At 39.1% G+C, this 25417-nt stretch overlaps 1 protein-coding gene and 1 pseudogene across 2 annotated transcripts; both read left to right on the forward strand.

Moving 5' to 3' along the window:
- The first annotated feature begins 5341 nt into the window (after positions 1-5341).
- Positions 5342-9819, forward strand: s100v2 (S100 calcium binding protein V2). Its single transcript, XM_077196524.1, has 3 exons — positions 5342-5661; positions 7419-7550; positions 8970-9819. Exons 1-3 carry the CDS (start codon positions 5650-5652, stop codon positions 9126-9128), a joined length of 303 nt encoding a protein of 100 aa, XP_077052639.1. The 5' UTR covers positions 5342-5649; the 3' UTR covers positions 9129-9819.
- A 12810-nt stretch (positions 9820-22629) lies between these two features.
- On the forward strand, positions 22630-24457 carry LOC143702649 (perforin-1-like; annotated as a pseudogene). Its single transcript, XR_013190484.1, has 2 exons — positions 22630-23116; positions 23237-24457. The product of XR_013190484.1 is annotated as a perforin-1-like (transcript).
- Positions 24458-25417: the final 960 nt, after the last annotated feature.

Below are 25417 nucleotides of genomic sequence, written 5' to 3' on the forward strand. Positions count from 1 at the left end.
AATAATTTTATTCTCTGAATGATTTTTTAACAATTACATGTAAATTTTTGTCACCTACAGTCCTATCACAAAGTTCTTTGTCCTTAGTCCAGGTCTTGATTTAAGCTGGCCAACCTCGGATAGGAGGAAAGGGCCAATCTGGTGGTGGTGGTGGGGAAGATGGAGGGCTACTTCACCAGGTCACCTATGATCAGAAAATGAGAGAGTAGGGTGAGACTTATAATTTGCTCTATGTAATTAATGAATGACGTGATATTAGAGCCTTCCCGGTAGAACCTATGCTGAAGCTTTCATGTCCAGTACAGTGCTTAAATACTGATACAAGCAAATTATCAGTGCTGGTACTACTCGACCTCAGTGCTGCATTTGAGACTATCGATCACAACATACTTCTTGACAGGCTGGAAAACTGGGTTGGGCTTTCTGGGATAGTCCTAAAATGGTTCAGTTCATACTTAGGAGGGAGAGGTTATTATGTGAGTATTGGAGATCATAAGTCTGAGTGGACACCCATGACATGCTGAGTTCCTCAAGGCTCAATTCTTGCGCCGCTCCTATTCAACCTGTACATGCTCCCAATGAGCCAAATAATGAGAAATAACCAAATCGCTTACCACAGCTATGCAGACGACACACAGCTCTACTTAGCCCTATCGCCTAACGATTACAGCCCCATTAACTCCCTGTTCCAATGCATTGATGAAGTAAACAATTGGATGTGCCCAAACTTTCTTCAGTTAAACAAAGACAAAACTGAAGTCATTGCGTTTGGAAACAAAGATGAAGTTCTTAAGGTGAACGCATACCTTCAGTCTAGGGGTCAAACAACTAAAAATCAAGTTAGGAATCTTGGTGTGACTCTAGAGTCAGACCTTAGTTTTCAGTAGTCATGTCAAAGCAATAACTAAATCAGCATACTATCACCTGCAAAATATTGCAAGAATTAGATGCTTTGTTTCCAGTCAAGACTTAGAGAAACTTGTGCATGCTTTCATCACCAGCAGGGTGGATTATTGTAATGCTGGTGTATAATTCTGGCCTTCCCAAAAAGACCATAAGACAGTTGCAGCTCATACAGAATGCTGCTGCTAGGATTCTGAGCAGAACCAGAAAATATGAACACATCACACCAGTCCTCAGGTCTTTACACTGGCTGCCAGTTACATTTGGGATTGATTTTAAATTATTATTACTGGTATATAAATCACTCAATGGCCTAGGAGGACCTCAATACATTGCAGCTCTGCTCAGTGAATATAAACCCAACAGATCACTCAGATCATTAGGATCACATCAGCTTGAAATACCAAGGGTTCACTCTAAGCATGGCGAGTCTGCTTTTAGCTACTATGCCAGCCGCAGCTGGAACCAGGTTCCAGGAGAGATCAGATGTGCTTCTACAGTAGTCACATTCAAATCCAGACTCAAAACACATCTCTTTAGCTGTGCATTTACTGAATGAGCACTGTACCATTGTTCGTCCGACTGCTCGTACTGTATTTTATTTTATTATTTTATTTTTTATTCTAAACTGTTTTAATTATTCTGTATTTATCTTTTATTCTAAACTGTTTTAATTATTCTGATTTCTTTGGATTATTTTAATTTCTTCTATGTAAAGCACTTTGAATTACCATTGTGTATGAAATCCGCTATATAAATAAACTTGCCTTGCCTTACATCCCATAGATGCTCAATCGCAGCAAGATCAGGGGAATTAGGAGGCCAAGGAAACATCTTGATCTTTTTGTCATGTTCCTCAAACCATTTCTGAACAATTTTCATTGCCATTTGAACAATGGGCATTTGAACAATGCCCATTGTAGGCACTTTTGGCGGTGCAAGGGTTATCATGGGTACTCTGACCGTTCAGCAGCTACACAGCAGCTACACAGCCCCATACACAGCGAACAGCGATGCACTGTGAGTTCTTTCTATAATAGGAAGCATTAGGTTTTTCAGCACTTTAACCTACAGTAGTTATTGTGTGTGATCCCACTAGATAGCTATAGTCTTCACTTTCCACGTGTTAATGAGCCTTGCGTGGCCATGGCCCTGACACCGGTTCACCAGTTGTCCTTCCTTGCACCACCTTTAGTATCTACTAACCAATGCATACTAAGAACACCTGGCAAGACTTGTCATTATCCATCACTATTTGGCCCTTGTCAAAGTAGCTCAGATCTTTAGTTTGCCCATTTTCCAGCTTACAACATTCGAAATTTAGGAACCAACTGTTCACTTGCCGCCTAATATATCACACTCCTTGACGGGTGCCATTGTAATGTTATAATCAATGTCATTCAATTCACCTGACAGTGGATTTAATGTTGTGGCTGAACAGTGCATATTCTATTGTCTGTTTAGTTAGCCATGAGAGTGCAGCATCCATTGAAGCAGATGATGATGACACACTCAAATACTTGACTCTGGACTCTGAAGCATGCTTAATCTATGCATCACAATCATACAAGTGTGAACACGAGTTTGTACATACAAAGTACATTTGTTCTCTTTGTGAGTATGTTACATTTGAGGTTGACTGCCATTTGCAAACTGCCTGTTTTACGTGCAGTTTGCCATAAAAATGTGGTATGTGAAGAATGTAGACTTGCACTGAGTTGAAACTAACATCTGCAGTCAAAAACACTGCTGTTTGTGCTCACACCCAAAAAAATATACAAATGTGCAAATATATAGCAAGGAAAAAGAACAGAAAAATTGCGACCATTTACAATTTACTTGAATATGGGGCCAAACCCTGATGTTTTCAAATGGACATTGTCATTCTGCAGTAACAAACCAGAATCAACATGCACTAAAGACAACTTACGAATAAACTTCATAAGACAGAAACAAATGGCCTTTGTATTGTGAAAAAGTAATGTGCTTAATTGAACTGAATGTGCACTTGTAGTGTATTTCTAATCTTAAAAGTTTCTGTACTTGCAAATAATATATTATTAATTAATAATGAAATACAGTAAAGATATACTTTTAATTAAAGTACATTTAAACAGGGACGTGCACAGGAATTATGAGGGGCAGTTGCTCTGACCTGAAAAAACGGCTTCCCCTACATTCAGTTGTGCTTCTTGCTCGTATTCAGTTCTGATGGTAGGCTACTGGCAACTACGCATGATTTGTAGTATGATTGCGTAAAGGGAACAGAAATTCCGGTAGGCAACAGAATCGACTGCTAAAACCAGGGCCGATCCTGAACTCCCCCTGGGGCCCAAGCAAAAGGGGCCCTCTACCTGACCTGTGACGCCGTGAGCTATGTAAACCATTTGCCATTGCCACACAATCACACCTGACACTTCAGTGCTCCCAATACAATCCTCCCTCCTTTAAACAAAACAGTCAAAAAATAAGTACAACAATATAGAACAGAATGAGGTTCAAACAAACAATATTTATTGAATAGAGTATTTTCTATAGAATGTTAACATAACAAGTGAATATTAACGTAAACATAAATGAGAAGAAAATAATAAATTATAACCCTGAGCTTTGGCTTTTGGGATTAACTTTGGTTCTCTCTACAGCCTGGGTATTTTCGGCATCAGTATGATTTTTTTTATTTATTATTATGCATGTTGAAGCAATTCTTGATTTATGGTTATTATTTACCGAGGGATGTGCATCCATATTGACCAGTATGTCCAGCTAATCAACATTTTAAATTCAATATAGCCTATAAATCAATAGTCAATCAATGTCAAATTGTCAATACATTGCTTTCTATCTTGCATAATTAGTGCAGTTGTTTAGAGTTTTTAACTACACTGAGACTAGATAATCAGTTTCTTGTTTTATAAATGTGACTTTGATTGGGAGTGCCATCATTCACGGGCATGTATTGTACAGTATGTCTGGTCTCCACATATTTCTGCTTGAAAATGAGTTTCATTTCGTGCACGCGCATATGAACGCACGATAACACACGCGACGCGGTTATGTTTTCCGAGCTGCAGTAAACAAACACCGTTGCACTTTGTCGTTTATCAAAAACAAACGTAATAATTTTTTTTATTTTACTCTCACTTTTGTCAGGCACAAAGTGATGCAAGAGATGCACTGCCTGCCCAGCTAGGTTAGCAAGACCCAAAAACATCAAACTTTGCTGACATCAAACTTAGAGAGGAGAGAACACAAGTTTACCTGATTGTTGTTCCCGCAATTCACTCTCATGGGTTTTTTCTTCCTCCTCTTTTCGTGACCAGAAGGATAGTTTCGCTTCATTTTGTCATGGATGTTGTACACATTAACTGACACGCTATGACACGAGATGGAGGCGGGGCCTTAAGTAATTTGTGGGGTCTTACGCACCGGTCGCGTGCAGCGCTGCAGCCACGTAAACAGTTTGCCCTTACCTTACTGACTTTCACGTTCGGTGCACGAATGGAAGTGAATGAGGCTTTGCGAATTAAAAAAAAAAAAAAAAAAATGTATCTAGGCCTATGTGAAATTCTGCAGCCATTGTACGATTTTTTTTTTTTTTCTCGGAAGGGCAACTTGAGTCGAGAAGGGCATATGGGCAGTTGCCCGGGCAACCTGAGCAACCCCCCTGTGCACGTCCCTGCATTTAAATCATGTCTTCATAATATTGTCATGCTTTAAAGAAATCCACTTATTTCGATTAAAGCACATGTAGCCTAAAGTACATTTAACTGTACATTAAGGCCCTGACTGTAAAATTCACAATTAACATTCACTCAATTAACATTTTTAAACTTGCACAAGAGTGTTGTGCAACTGTTTAAAGATGAGGACAGGCTGACTAATTCATTGCTCAGTTTGTTTATGTGTAAATCTGTGTGCATTTACACCTGTAGCCTACAATGCTGCCCTATATTATGTAGTAATATGCTGCTGTAATGCTGTCAAAGGAGTGTCATGTCTCCTAATCTCAGTGCACCCACCCAAAATGCTAAGCATGCCCTTGCCTGTGCATTACCAGAACTGTTCAGAAAACAAGGAGAGGAAGACCAGTCAGTGAATTTTGATCTGTACAGAGACACACCTTGCTCAATGGGAATCTATAGAGTATTTCTGATAGTTTCCTGGAAAGAATCTCATGAAAATGTACAGTAGGCTTATGCTGACCAAAACTGCACATTGAATATCTAACACGTTCCAAACTTATCAGTTTTTACGAACAATACGATTACGACATGCCACAAGACTGAAAGCTAGGACAATGTAATCACACGTTGTAAGTAGAGGCCTTGTTGCGCAAAGGAATTTGTATCCTGAGAGCTTCCAGATGTGTTCCCAAAAGAGCAGTAGGCCTAATAGTTTCCAATAGTTTCATCCATCAACAAATATGTGTCATAAGGAAACTGGGTTTTCCAGAGTATTTTTTTTTTTTTAGAGTGTGGAGCGTATGAAAGCCGAACGACTCCACCCCGTTAGGTTTACTGTCCTAAGCATCAAGTTACAGGAGACATTTTTTCCCATAGCGGTCACTGACACGGAAGGTGGGTTTGATTTTTCTCTCTTTTTTCCCCCTGAGTGGGAGGACTCAGGATGTCAGCCAAGATGTGACAGAAGCGATGGGACGCTGAGAGTGTAAAGTAGGAGTACTGCACGACGGGAACAGTAAAGTTTATCTAGAGGCAAGAACATAAAATAAATTCACTTCAAATGGCGGCAGAGGTACGTGGTGTACATTATATTACATATGTGTGATTGCTCCTTTACATTTAAATTGGGTTTCACGCAGTTTAAGAGTGTTTTACATAAGCTGCGTTTCGTCGAGTTTTTTTTTTCTCTTGAAACTTTGCGTTTGTCAGTCTCGTTAATCTTCCGCACTTGACCAAAACGGTGTCAAGATGCTGTCGTATTCTGCTGTCAATGAAACTAAAACAAGATTGTTTTTCTATAAATGTTATTAAGTGTTTTTTCCCCCCTAAACATCTTTGCTTCTGTTTCCTTTTTGTATGAGCAATTAATAACTCCCAAGTGCCACTGACGCATACCTCGTTCCTGCTGTTTTCTTGTTTGTTTGTTTGGTATGTTGTTTTTATGCGGACGTGTCTTTGTTATTTACGTCTCGTGTAATAACCACAGCGCTTTATAGGACATTGAAAAGAAATTCTACTTTCGAAAACTGTGACCCTAAAAAAGAAAGAATCTTAGAAATTGTAGCAGATAATTCAAGCCATATAAGTCGAGACCATCGCTGCAATGGAACGTTCGCAATTTTATCTATGCAAACGACACAATGGTTAGGCTATGTGTCAAAACCTAGTAAGCTGCCTGCGTTCCTACCCTAACCACCCCCGTCGCGCCTATGATAGCCAAAAAAATGCTGTCTAAGCAGGCAGCTAACTAGGTTTTGACATACAGCCATTGTGTAGAAATGGAAAGCACGGGGAATCAATCAGACTATTGCGTTGTTGTGCATTGGCAGAGAGGCCTAAAGACGAAGGTGTGAAACCAGGGTGGTTGTGAATTTTCAAGGCTACAATTATATTTCAGGAATAGTTCACCCCAAAATTAAAAATTTGTCAGTACTTACTCACCCTTTAAGTTGTTACAAACCTGTATGAGTTACTTTCCTCAGTTGAACACAAAATAAGATAGTTGACGGCACCCATTGTCTTCCAGAAAAAAGAAAAAAAAAGTCAATGGGTGCAGTCAACTGTCTGGTTACCAAAATGAGGGGGAGTAAATGACAAAAATGGCACTATTGGCTGAACTATCCCTTTAACCCCCCTTTTTTTGCCACAGGATTTTTATGTATTATTTCAACAGCATACGGTGAATGTATTTTGAGTCATAACAATGAAACCCTAACCCTTTGCCTTAAGAAAACAGGGAAATGGTTTCCGTCATAAAAGGCTCAGCTTAGGTAAATAATGCTCAGAGGGCGGGCTGTCATGGCCTGACATGCAGGTATTTCAGGTACTTTAGAATCTAGATAATTGTGTGAGAGTGAGCACGGTTTGAATACACACAGTTTACAGACTCCTTTAATATTGCTCTGATAGTTTTGAAGAGAGTGAAGAAAAGCACAAGCTTGTGGATCTTGGAGTTGATTGATTAATATAAAACTGAGCGCATGTGATTGTTTCAGCCTGAATGTTTATTGTTCTTCATTATAAAAGACCAAGCAACAGATGTTAACATACCAAACCTAAAGAAATCATTGATAATTATATTCTCCCCAGATCAGTGTTTTTTGTTTCTATGTCCTTTAAAGTGCCAACACATGGGTGGTTTTCTAAAGAACTAGAGAGAAAAAACTTATTTGTGAAACTGAAACAGGTTCTCCTAAAACATCAGGCTATGAAACCCTTTTTGTTTTCAATGAAACATATTTAAGCAGAAGAACCTCCACCTATATTATTTTTCCTATAATTATCTGTCTCTATCTGTACACAACATCTTGTATTCTCTTAATTCTACAGTATTCTGACCTTGAGAAGGCCATTAACACCTTGGTCACAAACTTCCATGCTGCTTCTCCTGATAATCGGCCTACGCTGAAGGTAGATGAGTTCAAGAACCTTCTCTCCTCCCAGCTGCCAACCTTAGTCAAGGTAAAAACCCATGTTGCCATTCATTCCACCAGATAAGAATGTTTAAAAACTATTATTACTCATGTCCGGTGACTATTAAACTGCAGCTTAACAATCCTTTAATCCTTTCAATGGGGTAAAATGTGAAAATGCTGTAGTGAAATCAGTTTTATTTATGATAACAATAATGTTAGGCCTCTTTTTTGTAAATTAAGCTTTTGCTGTAAAACATATAGTAAAAAATAATTTTTAGATATAAAAAGTATAAATTGTATAGCTTACGCTAAGTTAATGTTTTTGCATTGCTTTAGGGATACATGTTACTTTGGTGGTGTTGTGTGTGTGTGTGTGTGTGTGTGTGTGTGTGTGTGTGTGTGTGTGTGTGTGTGTGTGTGTGTGTGTGTGTGTGTGTGTGTGTGTGTGTGTGTGTGTGTGTGTGTGTGTGTGTCTGTTTGTGTGCTGGAAAGGCCAGTTTTGCAGCTAACGGGCAGGTTTTATTTATTATCATCTGTCCATTTAACTTATTCCAGTAGCAGTATATTTAGGAACAGCTTATGAGCTGGTGTAAAAAAACACACCTTCCTGTAATGCCTGTAACGTTGTCACCATATTAATTATAGTAAAGTTCTGGTACCCACAGCTTGCATTTTTTTTAACCATAATTTAAAATTTTTCCTGTTTATGATGTCTGTGAAGGATTGGTTGGTTTCACGGGGACTGTTTCCCATAGTTTGTTGCCTTAGATAGAGGCGTGTTCTGATTACACAGATCAGTTTAAACTCAGGTTGAGCCAGCGAAGGACACTGGGTGTGGCTCCATTCAAGGAGCAAAATGGTAGCTGTCGTTGATCTAAATAGTTTCTCCTGCTCTTCGGTTATAGTCGGTAACAGATCATGTTATGGCAGGCCTTCTACAGCTTCAGGGAGAACCTGTGACATAGAAGATTTTATCTTTATTTTAGTTGAATGAAGAGCAAATGCTCTAAGGTTAATGATACTGTAACATTCGAACTGTACTTCAGTGTTGATGTAATTGTGCTCACAGTTCATGTTGTAACATGTTAGTAACAGAAGAAAAAATAATTAAATAAACTTTCACACAGATTTAGAAAAATGCCTTAGCACAAAATTGATATCAATCTTGTATATATGATTATACAAGCATTGCAATGTTTAATTTAGTTAGATTATATTTAGTTATATTTAGTATTATTTATTGTACTTGAACTTTGCAGAGTTATTAAAGAACATAAGGGGGTGGGGGGGTATGGGCTCAAAATAATATTTATTACTGAGCAATACAGACAAACCAACGGCCACATGAGGGCGATAAAGTGCAATTGTTCAAATGCAAAAGAGAAAAAAACATTTTAAATGGGGCACATTTTGACAGAATACATGAACATCAGTGAGGGTTTTCACTCTCTTTTTTTTCCTCTAGTCGGATAATTTTGGAGAAGTGCTGAAGCAAATGGGTGTGAAAGATGGAGAAGGCATCAGCTTCAAACACTTCTGGGGCCTGATCCAGAACTTGGCCACAACCCAGCATGGTCTGCTCAGCCGCGAGAAGTTGTCCAAATGCACCTGCCTTTTACTATGAGCCGCAGACTTCAGCTGCATCTGCCACTAATATCTGGTCTCTCTGCATCTCTGCATTTATCCAGAACCACTCATCTCCAGACAAAACACTAACTTACCTTCCTAAACATTCCAATAAAATGCTGACAGAATAAACATCAAGAAATCTTTACATTATTATTTTTTTTACATTGTGTCAAGCGTTACAGTGATCATCTCTCTTCAATCAATTATCAAGTAATCAAGTTTCAATTAAATCATAATATACTGACAAGTTAACTAACTACTTCATTTTCCATAATTAACCTGGAGTTCAATTTGTTTTTACTTGCAAGTAAAGTTACAGCTTCCCACACAATTACATTTAACATGAATTGAGTGTTTCTCAGTAAAAAAATATATTCTTTAATTTTCTCTTTTAGTATTATTATTTTTTTGTAATAACACTACTGCCATAATAGTCTAAAGTATGTTTATTTTTACACACAGACATGTACTGAGTGGTTTTGGCAAACAGAAACAACATCAACAACTTTTATTTTTATTTTGTAATACTGTTTTGTATGGCCAAAAATCATTAACACCCTAAATTATTGTTTAATAAAATTCACATAAAAAACAGTTTTTTTCTGATTTATAACCAATTGTAATTTTCATTTAGAATCAGCTGTCTCTGTGCAACACAAATATTAATAAATCTGTCTTACTGTAAAGAGTAAGGTCCTCTCTGAAAACAACTCACTACAGAAAGATTATCAGGTCTTTTAATATTGTTATATCTGTTCTAGAAACTATGCTGAATAAGTTTTTTTTTTATCACAATGTAGGTTCTCATGAGAACTGTCTTCACCACAAAAAAAAATTTCACAGTAGGAGTAGACGCTTAACACTTTTTTTTTCTTCTTCACAACATATTCTGTCAATACAACTCCACAGAATTAGCATTTGGTCTGGGAACGTTTATCATAGCCTATTTGAATGAACACTTTTGCATGCTTTTTTTTCCATCCTGCACTCCCCTAAATCTATGTACAGTGAAAACGAACCATATATACTGTCTTTAATTTAAAGTATTGTATTTTTTAAGGTAAACAGCCTACATTAGATATACCAGTGGTACACTGCCCAACAAAAACACTATTCCGATTGAATAATAATCATTGATTTCGATCAGGGGGCCCAAGTAATTAATGTCAGTCTCCTGTGCAATACATGCATTTATCCATTAACTTTAATTGGCCAAAATGGGGGAAGCTCTACATCCTGATCATACAGACCATCGTCTGCTGTTGAATAAGGTAGGCTTCATGGACGCCCTTTTGAGGGTACTTCCTCATTAAAAAGCTGTTGTTTCCTTAAGGGTAAAATGTTGTTGTAAGACATTCTTCAAAATATCTTCTTTGGCTTTGGTGTATAGTCACATGGGAAAACATAAGAGTGAGTTCCTTTTTAGTTCCTGTAGCTCAAACATTAGTGAAATTGGAGGTAGTAACACAATGGTCTTGGGTTTAATCCCCAGAATGCATGAAGTGGTAAATTGTATTCCTTGAATACAATGTAAGTGTCAGCACTATAGCAGTGGTAAGCAGACGAGACACAGAGCCTGGGGGCCGACCAATGGAGGAGGAGCTGAACAAGGTGGAGACCCCAGAGAAAATGAAAAGACGACGGCCCGAGACAACATTGCAGGCTCGGAAGTTTAAGGCAATGCCAGCCAAGGCGAAGCCAAAGGGCTGCCAAGCCAAGGTGGAGACGTGGGACTGGAGGCCTGAGGTATAGCCAAGGGATCCTCCTCACAAAACCGAACTGGTGGTGAAGAGGCGCAAAGCCAGAGAGCTGGAGAGAGTCAGCAGTAAGGGAGGAGCTGAGAAAAACTAATTCGGATCATTTCACAGGTTATTTGGAGCGAGTTCAGGGGTGGCTGTCGTTGATCTAAATAGTTTCTCCTTCTCTTTGGTTACAGTCGGTACCAGATCATGTTATGGCAGGCCTTTTACAGCTTCAGGGAGAACCTGTGACATAGAAGATTTTATATTTATTTTCGTTGAATGAAGAGCAAATGCTCAGAGGTTAATCATACTGTAACATTTTAACTGTACTTCAGTGTTGATGTAATTGTGCTCACAGTTCATGTTGTAACATGTTAGTAACAGAAGAAAAAATAATTAAATAAACTGTCACTGTACAGATTTAGAAAAATGTCTGAGCACAAAATTAAAATCAATCTTGTCTATATGATTATGCAAGCATTGCAATGTTTAATTTAGTTAGATTATATTTAGTTAGATTAGTATTCATTGTACTTGAATTTTGTTATTTATACTTGAAAGTTATTAATGAAGATTAATGGTATGGGTATGGGCTCAAAATAATATTTATTACTGAGCAATACAGACAAACCAACGGCCACATGAGGGCTATAAGGTGCAATTGTTCAAATGCAAAAGAGAAAAAAACATTTTAAATGGGGCACATTTTGACAGAATCTTAGTCTTTAGTGGAGACAAGGATGGGAGCTGGCTTATTAATAACCCAGCGTCTCTTCAACTGGCTTAGGAGTTAACTGCCACCACGGCGCAGACTCTGGGATGGACTTGGTGGTTGGCTCCGGCCTCAGGATGAAATGGCTTCAGGCTCTAGTTCCAGGATGAATGAGTTGGCTGGCTGTGGCTCCATGGTTGAAGATGGCTCTAACACCTGACCCGTGGCAGACATTGACCCAGGTTCTGGCTTAGTGCATCGACATTAGGTCTGTGCCGGTGGATCTCTCAAACCTTCTGGGATACTCCAGGATGGGACAATGAAACCTGTCTGTAGGGGGCAGTGATATGCTTGCTGGAGATGGTGAATGTACCCGGGAGTCAGAGATGATGGCGTTGTAGCAGTACTTTTCTTTTCTTCCTTTTGAGGTTGGTTCTTCTGTCAGGATAACTCAGATGCAAGTACAGGATTAGAGGTTGGAAGACAACAATGGTAAATTTTGTTGAAATGCTGCATGAACATTGAAGAGCAAGTGAGTAATGACTTTGGTAGAGAGTTAACTTGAATGAATGGATGATAACTGGGATTTATCTGACTGCAAAAATCTCTAAATCCAGACATTTCTCTTTTAAATTAGCAATTTTTTATCAGTTTAGTTTCAGTAACTTGGCAATGAAAAGGTTATTGTCAGTTAGTGAAATGTCTTAGTTTCAAAAACGTCACTTTAGTCAATGCATTAGCATTGTCTTTTGCTGCAAAACCAGCTAAGTGTCATAAACAGAAGAGGACAGACGAGCTAAGTGATTAATATAAAACTTTATTTGCAGGAGTGGATGATAAGGTAGAGCGGGGAGGCGACACAGGTAAGTCAACAGGCAATAGATGAATCGATGCAGACTTAGCTGGCTGGTGACAGTGTTTTCTCTGTGCAGGTGAATGGCTGGAGAGGAGACAAAGAGGAGATCACAATAGAAGACGAGGAACAGATGATGGCAAACTTTAGACTGAAGACGGATCGGGTAGTTCAGGTGAGTCTCTCAGGTGAGTATACAGGTAGGGTCTTTAGAGCTTGTCGTAAATGAGACCAGACAATAAGGTGAAGGGAATGGCGGTCTTAATAGAGTGTGCTGATGAAGACAGGTGATTGCCCTCTGGTGATAGTGAACGAGTGGGCGGATTGTGGTAATCTGTTGCTGATGGCTGGAGTGATGGTGTTGCTGAATCTGTGACTCTAAGTCTCTAAGTGTGCCTTTTTTTGCAAAAACCTCAAAGTCCAGCTCTTTGGACAAGATCGTAAACAGTAACAAAATCACTACTGCCATGTCCATATCGTATTCAGATCCAAGTGCTCACAGGGGACCCAAGTTCGAATGTGACTCACAGTCGTTTCCCAATCCCACCCTATCTCTTTCCAGTCACTCTTCACTGTAAAGGTAAAAGGCTCAAAAATATAGTCAAAAAATAATTCACACAGTATAACCATAATGACACAAAATGACAGCACATTTTATTAGATAACAATAACAAGCAGAAGGCAAACAGAAGACTTATACATGTATACAACTTACACAACTATACAATAACTACACCGCTATGCTCAAAAAACATAAAAATATATAATACATTTAAAAAATATAATAACCTATATACAATATTAAATACATATATAAAAACGCTGGAAAACGATCCTCTGCCATGTTTAAAGATAGTGGCCCACCCATCTTGGGAACTTCCCAGTGGTAAATATGACATGAGAGGGCACTCGTGTCCAATTTTTAACTAGGAAACACATATTTTATGATAATTCCGATAGCACATGAAGGCAGCATTAGTCGGATCTTACAGAGTCCAAACATGATGAAAAAAGATCATGCATATATTAATTTGTCTATAACAGATGAATTTGTGTAGTAGGCCTATGTTGCACTACATAAGTATAGCTGTCACTGAGAAAACGTATTTCTCTGAATAAGTATGAAATTAATGTTTTGTACATCAAGTTTACATCAGTTTTAAGGTTTACAAATATAGTTATGAATGGATTTGGATGGATTCAGCCACCACTGCTGCATCCAAAAAGTCCTAACTGTGCGTTCACACCGCTGCCGGTGAGACCGTCAAACTGACTGGAAATCATTCATTTTCAATGAGAGCCGGCAGCGAGCTCCGGCGAGGGCGGCGAGGAGAGTTGAAATCAGGTCAACTTTATGGTAATGAGCTATGACGCGGTTTCGGCGGCAACCAATCGGATTGTAGAAGTGCTCCGTTTGAGAGGATTCCAGGGAACTCAGTCCTGTAAACTTTGGTTGTCTTTGAATATTTTGTTTTCTCCCAATTTAAACATTATTTGTTTTTGACAAACCATTCCTTAATTTTTACCATTTCTGAACTTATATTTTCTGTAATTTCTGACAGAATATTTCCAGAGTAAAAAATGTTAGTATCATAGGCAAACATCAAAAACTGTAATATTTCAGACACTTCACAGAGGTCATTAATGAACAAAATAAAAAGAAATGGACCTAAAACGGACCCTTGTGGAACTCCATATATTATGTCTTTTAACTCAGATTTTTGACCATTAATTTGAACAAACTGCTGTTGATTATTGAGATAACTTTTAAGCCATTGATGAGCTAGACCCCTAATGCCACAGTTGAATGATTTTGACTATATAGCAAACTGTGATTTATGGTATCAAATGCTTTGCTTAAGTCAATGAAGACCACGACTGTGTATTGCTTATCCTCAGTTGCAGATGTAATTTTTTCTATGAGTTAAATTAATGCCAAAGCTGTTGAGCTTTTTTCTCTAAAGCCATATTGTTTTTCAGTAATTAATTTATATTTTTCCAGGAAAGACACCCCGACTGTATAGACAAATTGCAATTTAAAGTCATTGGTTTAATAATATAATATAACCTTTTTACAATGGTCATGTCAAGTCCATCACTATCAGTAGATGTTTTATTTTCACATTTGCTAACAATAGACAAAATTTAATTTTCCTGAACCTCACCCAGGAACATGGACTGCATTATTCCACTTTCCATTCTACAGGCAGCATTTTGACTGTGGTTAGATATATCAATTGATTTGGCAATATTTTCCCCAATATTAATAAAAAATTAATTAAATTCATTGGCCACATCTATGCAATTGTTCATAACAGTTTCATTGTACACAAAATATTCAGGTAACTTTATGTTGTGAGTTTGGTTTCATTATATTATTCAATATTTTCCATATTGTCTTCATATTTCCTTTATTATCTTTCAATTGTTTATTGTAATAATCCCTTGTAGTTTCTCTTAAAATTATTGTCAACTTATATGCTTTGTATTTGGCCTCACAATTGGGTGTCCTATTTTTTACAAAGTCTTTATACAATCTATTTTTCTTTTTGCATGCTTTAATTAATCCTTACGTCATCCAAAGTTTAACACTTTTAGGGTTTTTCCTTGACAGCTTCAGTGGGCAGCATTTATCATAGCTAGATATATAAATTTTTAAAAAGGTTTCATATGCTGCATTCACATTAGTCACATAGACACCTGACCAGTTCTGTTGTGAAAGCTCACTCCTAAAGTCATTTATTGTTTTGATGAATTGATGATGATGAATTTTATTTATAATGCACTATACATTTGACATCAAATCTCAAAGTGCTTACAAAATCAAAAAACAAATACGCAGACACTTAAAAATACTTAAAAGTAAGTACTAAGTAATTAGTGAGAACTGTTTTCTCAGTTCTCACTCTAAAGTATGTAGGCTGATGTGAACTCTTATAGATCTCAGGTTGCATGTCATATATGGTAAAAACAGGCAAGTGATCGCTTGAGTCATTTATCAGTAATCCACTTTGAAAAAAATTTTGAACATCATTTGTGACAATATTGTCAATTAATGTGGCACACGAGCTAGTGATTCTGCTAGGCTGTGTAATTAAAGAAAAAAGAGATCTTGTATACAATGCATCTAAGAAATGTGAAGTAAACTGACATTTAGATTGATTGGTAAAATCAATATTAAAATCACCACTTATTAAAAATGTTTTTTTTTGGTTATTCTGTGTATGAAGTAATTGTTCAAATTTGTCCTGAAAAAACGTCTATTTTGGATCCTTGAGCTCTGTAAATGCAAGCAGGAATCACATTCCTGTTTTTTCCCATGTCGATTTCAACAGCTACACATTCAAAGATGCCCTTGATTGCAATAGACATTTTTTCAACAAATTTGCATTTCAGATGACTATTAACATACAACGCCACACCTCCTCTTTTTTCTGGTCTACTTATGTGGTACAGCTTGTATCCTTCTATTTCAGAGTATACATCCCTTTCATTGCTAATCCATGTTTCAGAGAGTGATATTATTTTAAATCGACTTGTAAATGTAGTGATATAATCCTTCATTTTGTTGAAATTTTCATAAAGACTTCTGATGTTGAAATGAACAAGTGACAGACTGTCCCTTGAATTAATATTTAAATTAAACTCATAATCAGTATAATATTTAGAGGTGTCACATATTTCATTCAACCCATGGCTATCAGGGTCCAGGTCCTTATCAAAATCATGCATGCTTTGCTCTCTAATATCAACTCTTGTCAGTGTTACACATCTAGTTTTAAATAATAACAACTGAAAAAATCTCGATATATCCACAGATGTATTCAAAAGACAGGTAGAAAACAAAATATTGGTTATTGAACATTCCCTTCCCACTCTTTCCCCACTCACCCCCCCCCACCCCTCCCCAACCCTCCTCCCACCTCCCCCCACTCTCCCATTCATAAAATAAATCAGCGCTCATAATAGTTCCACTCTCCCGGGATTTTTTTATCAAAGTGACAGTCATTGTGACAAACTAAGAAAAAAATCAACAAAAGTTCATAAGCGCAAGAAAATAAGTCAAGAAATAAAATTGCCTCATAGCAGCCTCACCAAATCACTGCGCTGGAGTTACTTTAGTCCTCTATAGTTGAAATGAAGAGCTCAGCCTTACTTGCGTCTTGAAATAAATGCTTGTCAATCCCTTTGGTGAACTTTATTGTCGCGGGGTACAGAAGGAAAGCCTGAAACCCCTTTGTACGGGCTTCATGCATCACCTTGTAGCATGTTTTACGACACTTTAAAGTGGCCTCGCTGTAGTCCGTGGCAAACTGAAGTTGAATATTAGGCACTTCTGAAAGATTTTTCCTGTATTCTTTGAGAATACGATCCCTGTCGGTGTCCTGGAGACATCTGACGATCAGCGGCCGTGGTCTCCGCGGCTTACTCCCGGTGCCTGGCTCGGGCAGACGTCCAAGCCGGTGACATCGCATCAGTAGTATCAGTACAGAGTACAAGTACAAGTACAGTACAAGTATCAGTACAGAGTCCGTCCCTTCGAGTGCTTCACAGTCCGTTGGGTCTTCAGGTCAACTGGGCGAGAGTAATCTCGCCCACGGGTTGAGTATCTCTTTTTCAGTTTTGGAGGTGGACTTGGTCCAACACGTCTCTCTAATGAGAGTGTGTTCAGCTGGTGTGTTTAGAAGTGAGAAAGGGTCCCACTGAAATAACTTTCAGAGGCTCCTGGGGCATATGGTAGATGCAGCCGTTTGGGTTCCTCCATATGATGACCGTTCACGATCGAGTTCCGAGGTGACCATGGCAGAGCAGCTCACCCCTGTGGGACTACAGTTCATCCCGGTCTGCTGCCTAACCCACAGCAACAAAGGGGCCATGTACAAAGGGCATGTTTTAACGGGGGCCTGGACGACCCTCGACTACACGGGCATTCGTGCCTTGTTGTTAGACATTTTGACCGTTGCATAAGCTTCACTTGCATGTCACGATTCACCCGTCACCTCCTCCTTGGAGTCAGAAGCTTCTGAGGACGCTTTGTTCCACTCTTCCTGCTCTATTCAATCATGCCGCCGACAAGCCTCATGACAGTTATAGCCAAGATGAGTGGAGACTCCATCCCCTGGGGTCAAGCTGGGTCATGACCACTCCGGGGCCGCTCAGTTGCCTCTCCGGTTTCATCTCCCTGCTAGTTGTTCCTGTCCGAGCGGACAACCCTTGGACAGACACTGGCTCTCAGCTGCCCCGGGGGCCTGCAGAAATGCGTTTCCCCAGTGAGCCTCCTAAAAGCGACTGCGACTCATGGTCGCCTGGCACCTGAAAATCAGTGAAGTTCATCGCACTCAGGTGTTGAGCAGGAATGCTCCTGTAGCTCAGTGAATTCATCGCACTCAGGTGTTGAGCAGCAGTGCTCCTGAAGCTCAGTGAATCCTTTCACACCCAGTGTTGAGCAGAAATGCTCCTGTGGCTCAGTGAAGTTCTTCGCACTCAAGTGTTGGTCAGAAATGCTCCTGAAGTTCAGTGAACTTAACACACTCAAGTGCTGAGCAGAAATACTCCCGAAGCTCAGTGATCTTCACATGTTATGTTGAGCAGTGCTCCTGTCTTTTTGCGCCTGTCGCTTGCACCTACGGTGCCAAGTCAGGAGGGAGCAGGTCTTCATAGTTGCCCCTTATTGGCCCAACCTGACCTGGTTCCCATCGACAGCTTTCCTGACTTACCCTGAACACTTTTTCAGGGAGGGGGCACGATGGTACCCGCGTTCTATCCCTGGCGAATCCGGGCGGTCTTACACTGAACGTGGAGTTTCAGGTGGCTATCGCAGGATCATGTGATAGTTACTATCATGATGTGCATCAAGAATACAGAGGCAACATTAGGTTTGTCTTCTCTCCGTGAGGAGATCCTGAAAGCTTTCGATCATTTCAGTGCTCTCTTTCCTGCAAGATGGGTTGGAGTAGGCTGTTTCCTCCACCCTCAAAATAGTGTTGCTTCTGTATTCTTGACGCACATCATGATGCAGAAGCGTGGGAAGCGCGTCCTGATCGTCAGGTTCCTGAGGGAGCAAGGTAATGTAATTCCTTGCGTCCTTCTTTATCCTCTTGGGCCTTATCTCTGGTGCAACTGCATTGCAGAGACCGCCCTTGAGCCACTGCAAGCAGTGAGTTAAAAATTCTGTTAAATCAGTTCTCCTGCTCGCATGGTCTCTACTAGAGGGTAGGGACTTGCTTGCTTTCGGTCAACGAAGACCAGCTCTTATCTGTTAGGAATTCAGCAGAGAGGGAAGGCTGTTTCCAAGCAAAGTTGGCCCACTAATGGTGGCTGCCTTCATTTCGGTGAAAAATTCCGAGATGCTCATGTCCACTTAGGTGTTGAGCTCCTCTATAATGAGTGTTTGCTCCGCCTGGGCGTTGACAGAGTGCTTTGCTGACAGATTTTAGAGTTGGGAGCTGGGCGACTCCTACATTGAACCCCTGCTTCCCATGGGCTCCCTTCTCATGAAGCCAGTTTCACCGTGAGCCCGGTTCAAGTGTCGGCTTGCTGCGCCATTCCCCTCCAATGGACTGGATATGTGCGCCTTTCTACTCCAGTTGAGTTCCCTGAATCCGAACCCTGTTGAGTTCCTCCACACCCCTCCGATGTCGGATGTGCGGAACGTCTGCTGTTAGGCCTACCACTCGTAAGCAGTGTGGAACCTGTGTTAGGCTGGGTCCATATCCCTACGGTGATCCCATATGCGTTTTCTTCCACGATACGGCTCCCTACAGCGAGCCCGTGTCTTCCCTCGAGAAGTCTCTGTTGTTAACCATGAACACAAAAGCTACACCACACAAATGGCTTTTAATTGGTTTATTTCGTTAGCAAACATGTCACTATAATTGTTAAGTACTTTCCATCGATCAATTTTCTGCAAAAATAACGATCGACATGCTTGTTTGCTTTGTGCCCCCTTTAAATAAAGTTTTAAAAAAGACCAAGCATTTGTTCTATGTCAGAGCATCAGAGCGTCCACGAATCTTTCCACGGCGTCACTGCCAGGGCGGCGAGAGCGAGCGATGTGAACGCACGGTAAGTAATTTTAATGGCGGTCAGGGCCTAAACCTTAAATATTAGTTTCATGGGGATTAGTCAAATGGTGGATGTTATTGAGTGCACTCATTCCTTCCTATAAATAATGCACAGCAATAACTAGTGTACACGTGATGTACACTCAACGCCTAGAGAATACCCATAATGCACTGTGAGGGTTATGCCGAATGAATTCCTGCATCTCGCCAGAAGATGGCGACGCAACTGTATCATCCATTTAGCCGTTTTCCAAACCGATGGTCTAATGTGGGTACAGCGTAAAATCATACAGGTATAAAATACTTTTTAGTTGATTATAAAATTTACAGAGTTGACATGTTGAAGATTGACAGAGTTCAAAATCAATCTTTTCACTACTGCTTGAGCTGCCAATTTGCTAAGTTTTAAATGATTATTAAACAGCAAGGACGAACTAAGCAAAGATGGCAGCCCTTCCAACACACTCTGTCTGAATTTGCTCACACATTTTCATTCACTCCTTTAAGTTGGCTATATTAGTGGAGTAATAGTGAATAAGGGTATGGGTGCGATTTCAAACTTCTTGATTTCAAATTTCAGTTCATGTTTCTTTAATTTTATGATTTTCCTTGTCACATGAACTTTCCCTTTAAGAAACAAATGCTGTTGTGATAGATTGCGTTCAAACGCAAAAGCAATTAGTATGATGGAGCGAATATAAGGCTTTTTACAACCAGTTTCATGCCAAACTAATATCACAACTTGATAAAGCTGATGTTGTTTTTGACATGAATAATTGGCACCTAGCAGTTCAAATGTCACAGGTTCCATGTGGTAAAGCTTTGCAGACATTTATGTTACTATATTTGTACGAGAAATGCCACTGTGGTCTTATAGCACTAATGGTGAGTCAAAATAGCTTGCTGAACAGAGGCTGAAAAAAAAACAGTAGCAGCTTTGATGACTACTTTAAATTGGGCTGTTTATATGTTAGTATTTATTGATATGTTAAATATGTATAATTTGTCCCTGACCCTATCTGCTGAGCACCAGACCAAACCAAAGTATTTTAGATATACAAATTTAAATAAATATATATAATTACACCAAAAAGAAGTCCAAAAAGTATAGAGTAACTGGTTTAATGCTGCCCCAAAATCACATGGTGAGAATGCCAACAACAATGATGACTCTGCAAAAGCAATAGAGTCAATAACTGTGCAAGTCCAAGGCAGTAACAATAGACCTTTATCACAGTACGTGTGTCGTCACATCCTGCTTCAAAAAGCTTTATAATATTTTTACCTCAATGGATCATTGCCAGTTTTGGTAAATCAAATAAATTATCTTAGTTGATATTGACAATAATGATATACTGAAATGTGAAACGTGTTCTCTGTCCATGCTATCATAAATTAACTGACCTGTTAAGGACTATAACTATATCCCGCCAAGAACTATAACTATAATGATACAAAGTTCTGTCATAAAACTCTAGATGGCACAGGATGGCTGATTCCTGCTGAATGAGCTTGTGTGCTCAACCTTAAAATACTTAATGGTGTTCTGGTTAAAACATGCCGAGGCTTGAATTAGCTCGCTATTAACTTCAAGAGTGCTTAGACAGCAGATATGTAACTAAGATTACAGCAGGAGATAGGATCATTTATGTTTTTAAATCTCATAATCTTAAAAAGCTTCATAATGATCGGATGCTTAAAATGCTTACATTTTGCTCACCTCTTTTAATTCAAAAGCATTTTTCTTTGTATTTTGTTTTATTAAAGCATTCACAAACCCAGACCTGTGTGATTGTTTTTGGTGAAGAGAAACTTACTGGAACTGTCAGACTTACTTTAACTGACAGCCTATTTTAGTGGACACAACTTATAAAGTAAAATAAAAAAGTCAAGTAAACTAACTACATTGACCCACAGTATAGATAGCATCATGGTTTAAGCACTAGAGGAGAAATAAGGCCAGATTGTGAAGCTATTACAGGGTATTGCTAAGTGATTCTTCAACAGATAATAAGATAAAGATATCAGATAATAAGAAAATAAGATAAATCTGAATGCTCATTTAGTCAAATTAATTCAGTAGATGTACCCCTGGTTTCACAGACAAGGCTTAAAGGGATAGTTCACCCAAAAAGCAAAATGATGTTATTAATTACTCACCATCATGTCGTTCCAAACGCATTAGAGTTTCACTTCATTTCATTGGGTTATGCTCTATTTACAGCTATTTAATTAACAAGGTAGGAAAGGTAGGAAATACATAATTAAAATAGACCATGGGACTACAGAGGTTCAACCTTAAAGGCACACTATGCAGGAATTCCGTTTTTGTCAAACAGCGTCATGTCATGGGGGATGAGTCGCTGTAGAGTACTTGTATTTAACATTACTGTCATAAGTAGCCTACCACTCACGCAGAGCGTCTCTGATGGCTTATAACGTTTTTACATGATTGCAGCTAAATTACAAGTAAATAGCCTAGGCCTACTGTATAATTTCATTTTGTATTTTTTGAGTGTAATGTAAACATTACAAAATGCCTAAATAATTAGGTTAAAAAAAAGATTTAATATACTGCAAATAGCCTACAAGTTTTTTAGCCTGCGACGGCACTGCTCAAGGCGATCCCAATTACGTTGTCACGTCGACGTTACGTTGAACGTGAGCGACTGATAGGGAACTTGTACTTAAAATGCTCTTCTTTGTCCACAGAACATATTTATAGCATTTTTCAGCTTAGGCATAGGCAATGTGTTTTACTAATATTAGAAGATTTGTCACAGCCACGTCATGGCATTTACTTTGCACTATAAAGCTTTGACACCCACAACCTCTCAACCATCGACAGGTTAGATAGATAACTTATAACTTATATTTGATTATCTAAGCTCTACACTTAATGGTAGGTAACTGGAAAAAATCATTCAATTATTATTATTTTAAAGATACAATTACTGCTTTACAAATTGCTAATTTTATGAATGTATTAATGTTACAATTCTTGACATTCTTGTTAAGTGATGTTAATTTTTTACAATAATCACAATAATGATTTGACAGAAATATGGAAAAATTACTTATCTCACTACAGATGATGGGGCAGTTCCAGATTTACCTTGTTGTTTTCTGGGCATTGCTTCTAATGACCATTTCTGGACAGGATGACAAAGGTGCATCAAAAGAGTGTGAGAATGCTCCCTTTGTTCCAGGGTACAATCTTGCTGGAGAGGGTTTTGATGTTGTGACCATGGAGCGAAAAGGATCTTACGTGATCAACATGGAGGAATGGGATTTAGGAAACGGCACTTGTAAATTGTGCGAAAACAATTACATGAAGAGAATTAAACAGAAGCTACCAGCTGCAGTTGTGTTCTGGAGGACCTTGCCAAAGTGTTCAATGAAAGTCTCCAGCCAGATCTTTGAATCAAGTGAAGCACTGGTCAATGATTCATCATCAGCACTCTCGGTCGGCTGGAAAGTTGGTTTAGATGTGAAGGCTGTTGGAGCTGCAGTTGGAAGCACTCATTCCAGGGAAGCCAAATTTGGAATGACAAAATCAAAAGAAGACAAATACAGTTTCACCAAACATAAAGTTACATGCAGCTTTTACAGGTGAGAGAGCTGGGTTGCTTTTCCTCATATAATGACATTGAAAAAAAAAGAAACCTTTAATTGTAAATTGCTCCCTCTTTGATCCCACTGAATTCAAACGTATTAACCGTTTCTTTACAGATATCGTCTAGCTGAAAAGCCTCCTCTTCATGCAGAGTTTCTTGAAGCAATCAAATCACTCCCTGCGTCCTACGATCCAGACGCCTACCACAACCTGATCACCACATATGGCACTCACTTTACCACAGGTGTCAAGTTAGGGGGGCAAATGAAAGCTATAACAGCCATCAATACCTGTCAGGCAGCAGTGAGTGGGCTTACAGAAACTGCTGTGAAAGACTGTTTGGATGTTGAAGCCTCTGGTTCATACAGTTGATAACTGTAAAGGTAGAGAGCCATTTTTGTAAAGAACTGAAAAAGAAGATGGGCACAAATCAAAAGTTTAGCAGCATGTTCAATGAGCGTCAGACAGAGATTATCGGAGGAAACATAAATGGAGAAGATCTGCTTTTTCCTGGTTCTTCACATCCAAATGCCCGTAAGAACTGGCTTGAGTCTTTGAAGAGCCTCCCTGACATTGTGCACTACTCTCTGAAACCCCTCCATTTCGTACTGAGTACTAAACACCCTGCCAGGAAAGGACTGAAGAGAGCTGTTGAAGAATACATAATTAAAAATGCCCTCATGAAGGTTTGCTCAGAGCCTTGCAAAATTGGCAAGAAGTGCAGTGCAAGAGACCGATGTGCTTGTGTTTGTGAAAGTAGTCAAATAATAAAGTCTAACTGCTGTCCACCTGAAAAAGGACTTGCCACCCTAAAAGTCTACAACCTAAGAGCCAATGGTCTGTATGGAGATACATTTTCAAAAACTGATGGGACTGTAACAGTAGCATATGACACACAAATCAAGCGCACTGAGACTATTGATGATAATGATAATCCACGTTGGCCAGAAACATTTGAGTTTGGTCCTATTAAGATTAGCATGGCCAATAGACTAACCTTTAAAGTGTTTGATGCAGACAGCAACTGGAACAGCGACCTCCTTGGTGAATGCTCTTTTAAAATTAGAAGTGGAGTTGTGAGTGACGCTTGTGTTTTTAAATATGGCACCTTCTTTTTTACCTACGAAGTGAAATGTGCTCCCAGTCTAAATGGCCCACATTGTAATGAACACAAACCTTCTCCAATGGCTGCCCCTCTGGCTGACATTTTCAGCTCAAGGAATGGTGTTCTGGTTGAAGACATGCCCAGGCTTGAATCAGCTCACAATTTCTCAAATAAATTCAAGAGTGCTTATGGAAAACAGGTAAAGCTGTAGGATTTTAGTAGGATCTCATATCAGGCTTCATGCATTAAAGCCATAATCTTGCAAAGCTTTCTGATAATCAAATGCTTAAAATGCTTAAGTATAAACTTTGCTCAATTATTTTAATTCCAACTACTTGTCTTTGTATGTTGTATTATTAAAGCATTCATAAAACCTGATTTGTGTGATTTATTTACTTTTTGGGTAGGAAAACGTCCTAAAACTGCTAAAACTGACAGCTGTTCTGCAAAATATTTGTTTCTAAAACCTTCTTCGTGGAGGCAACTTCCGGTGGGGCGTAAGAATGTCTGCGAGGTAGGAGCTGTTGGCCGTGATCGCAATGTGGTTTGTCTTGTTTGTTCTTCATACAGGGTTTCATGGGTTTATCTTGTTAAAGGGCGGACTGAGGAGCTTTGCGGGATGCCTTTGGCAATGGCCGTTCCCATGGAAATGCGTTTAACACGCACCAGATTCTGCGCTATATGAGTCGCCAAGAACAGGTATGTTTTGAGTATGAGCTAACTGTATCATCATTAGTGGCCTTGCTGGCTAAATCTATGTTTTGTGTGCTGTGTCACATTTAAGGTTTGGGCCAGCGTGCAAAGGACGTTGCGGTGGGCTTTGGGTCTTATTCAAACAGTTGGTTGGATACTTATCTTCGCGTGTCTGCTATGTCTACACCATTGGTTGGATATCAAACTGTTACGGCGATTCTTCTTAATTATATATCTGCAGTGTTTGAAGTGTACAGGATCAGCTGGACCATTCGTTTGGGGCCTGTGGCGTGGTAATTTTGCCCCTTATCGTAACTGTCGTGAGTGACCAATTTTACTCAAAGCCTCAAACAGTTTGCCTTGAACAGTTTACAATAGACCATCAGTCACCTAGCTGTCACCAGTCATTTCTGTAGGGTTTTGTTATTGTCTTTGTTTGTTTGGTTTTCAATTAATTGATATTGTGTAATATATATATATTTCCTATTTTGGTGTGTGT

The sequence above is a fragment of the Siphateles boraxobius genome, unplaced genomic scaffold (assembly GCF_051911475.1).
Source record: "Siphateles boraxobius isolate OS27281-9 unplaced genomic scaffold, OSU_SipBor_1 35, whole genome shotgun sequence".
Classification (NCBI taxonomy): domain Eukaryota; kingdom Metazoa; phylum Chordata; class Actinopteri; order Cypriniformes; family Leuciscidae; genus Siphateles; species Siphateles boraxobius.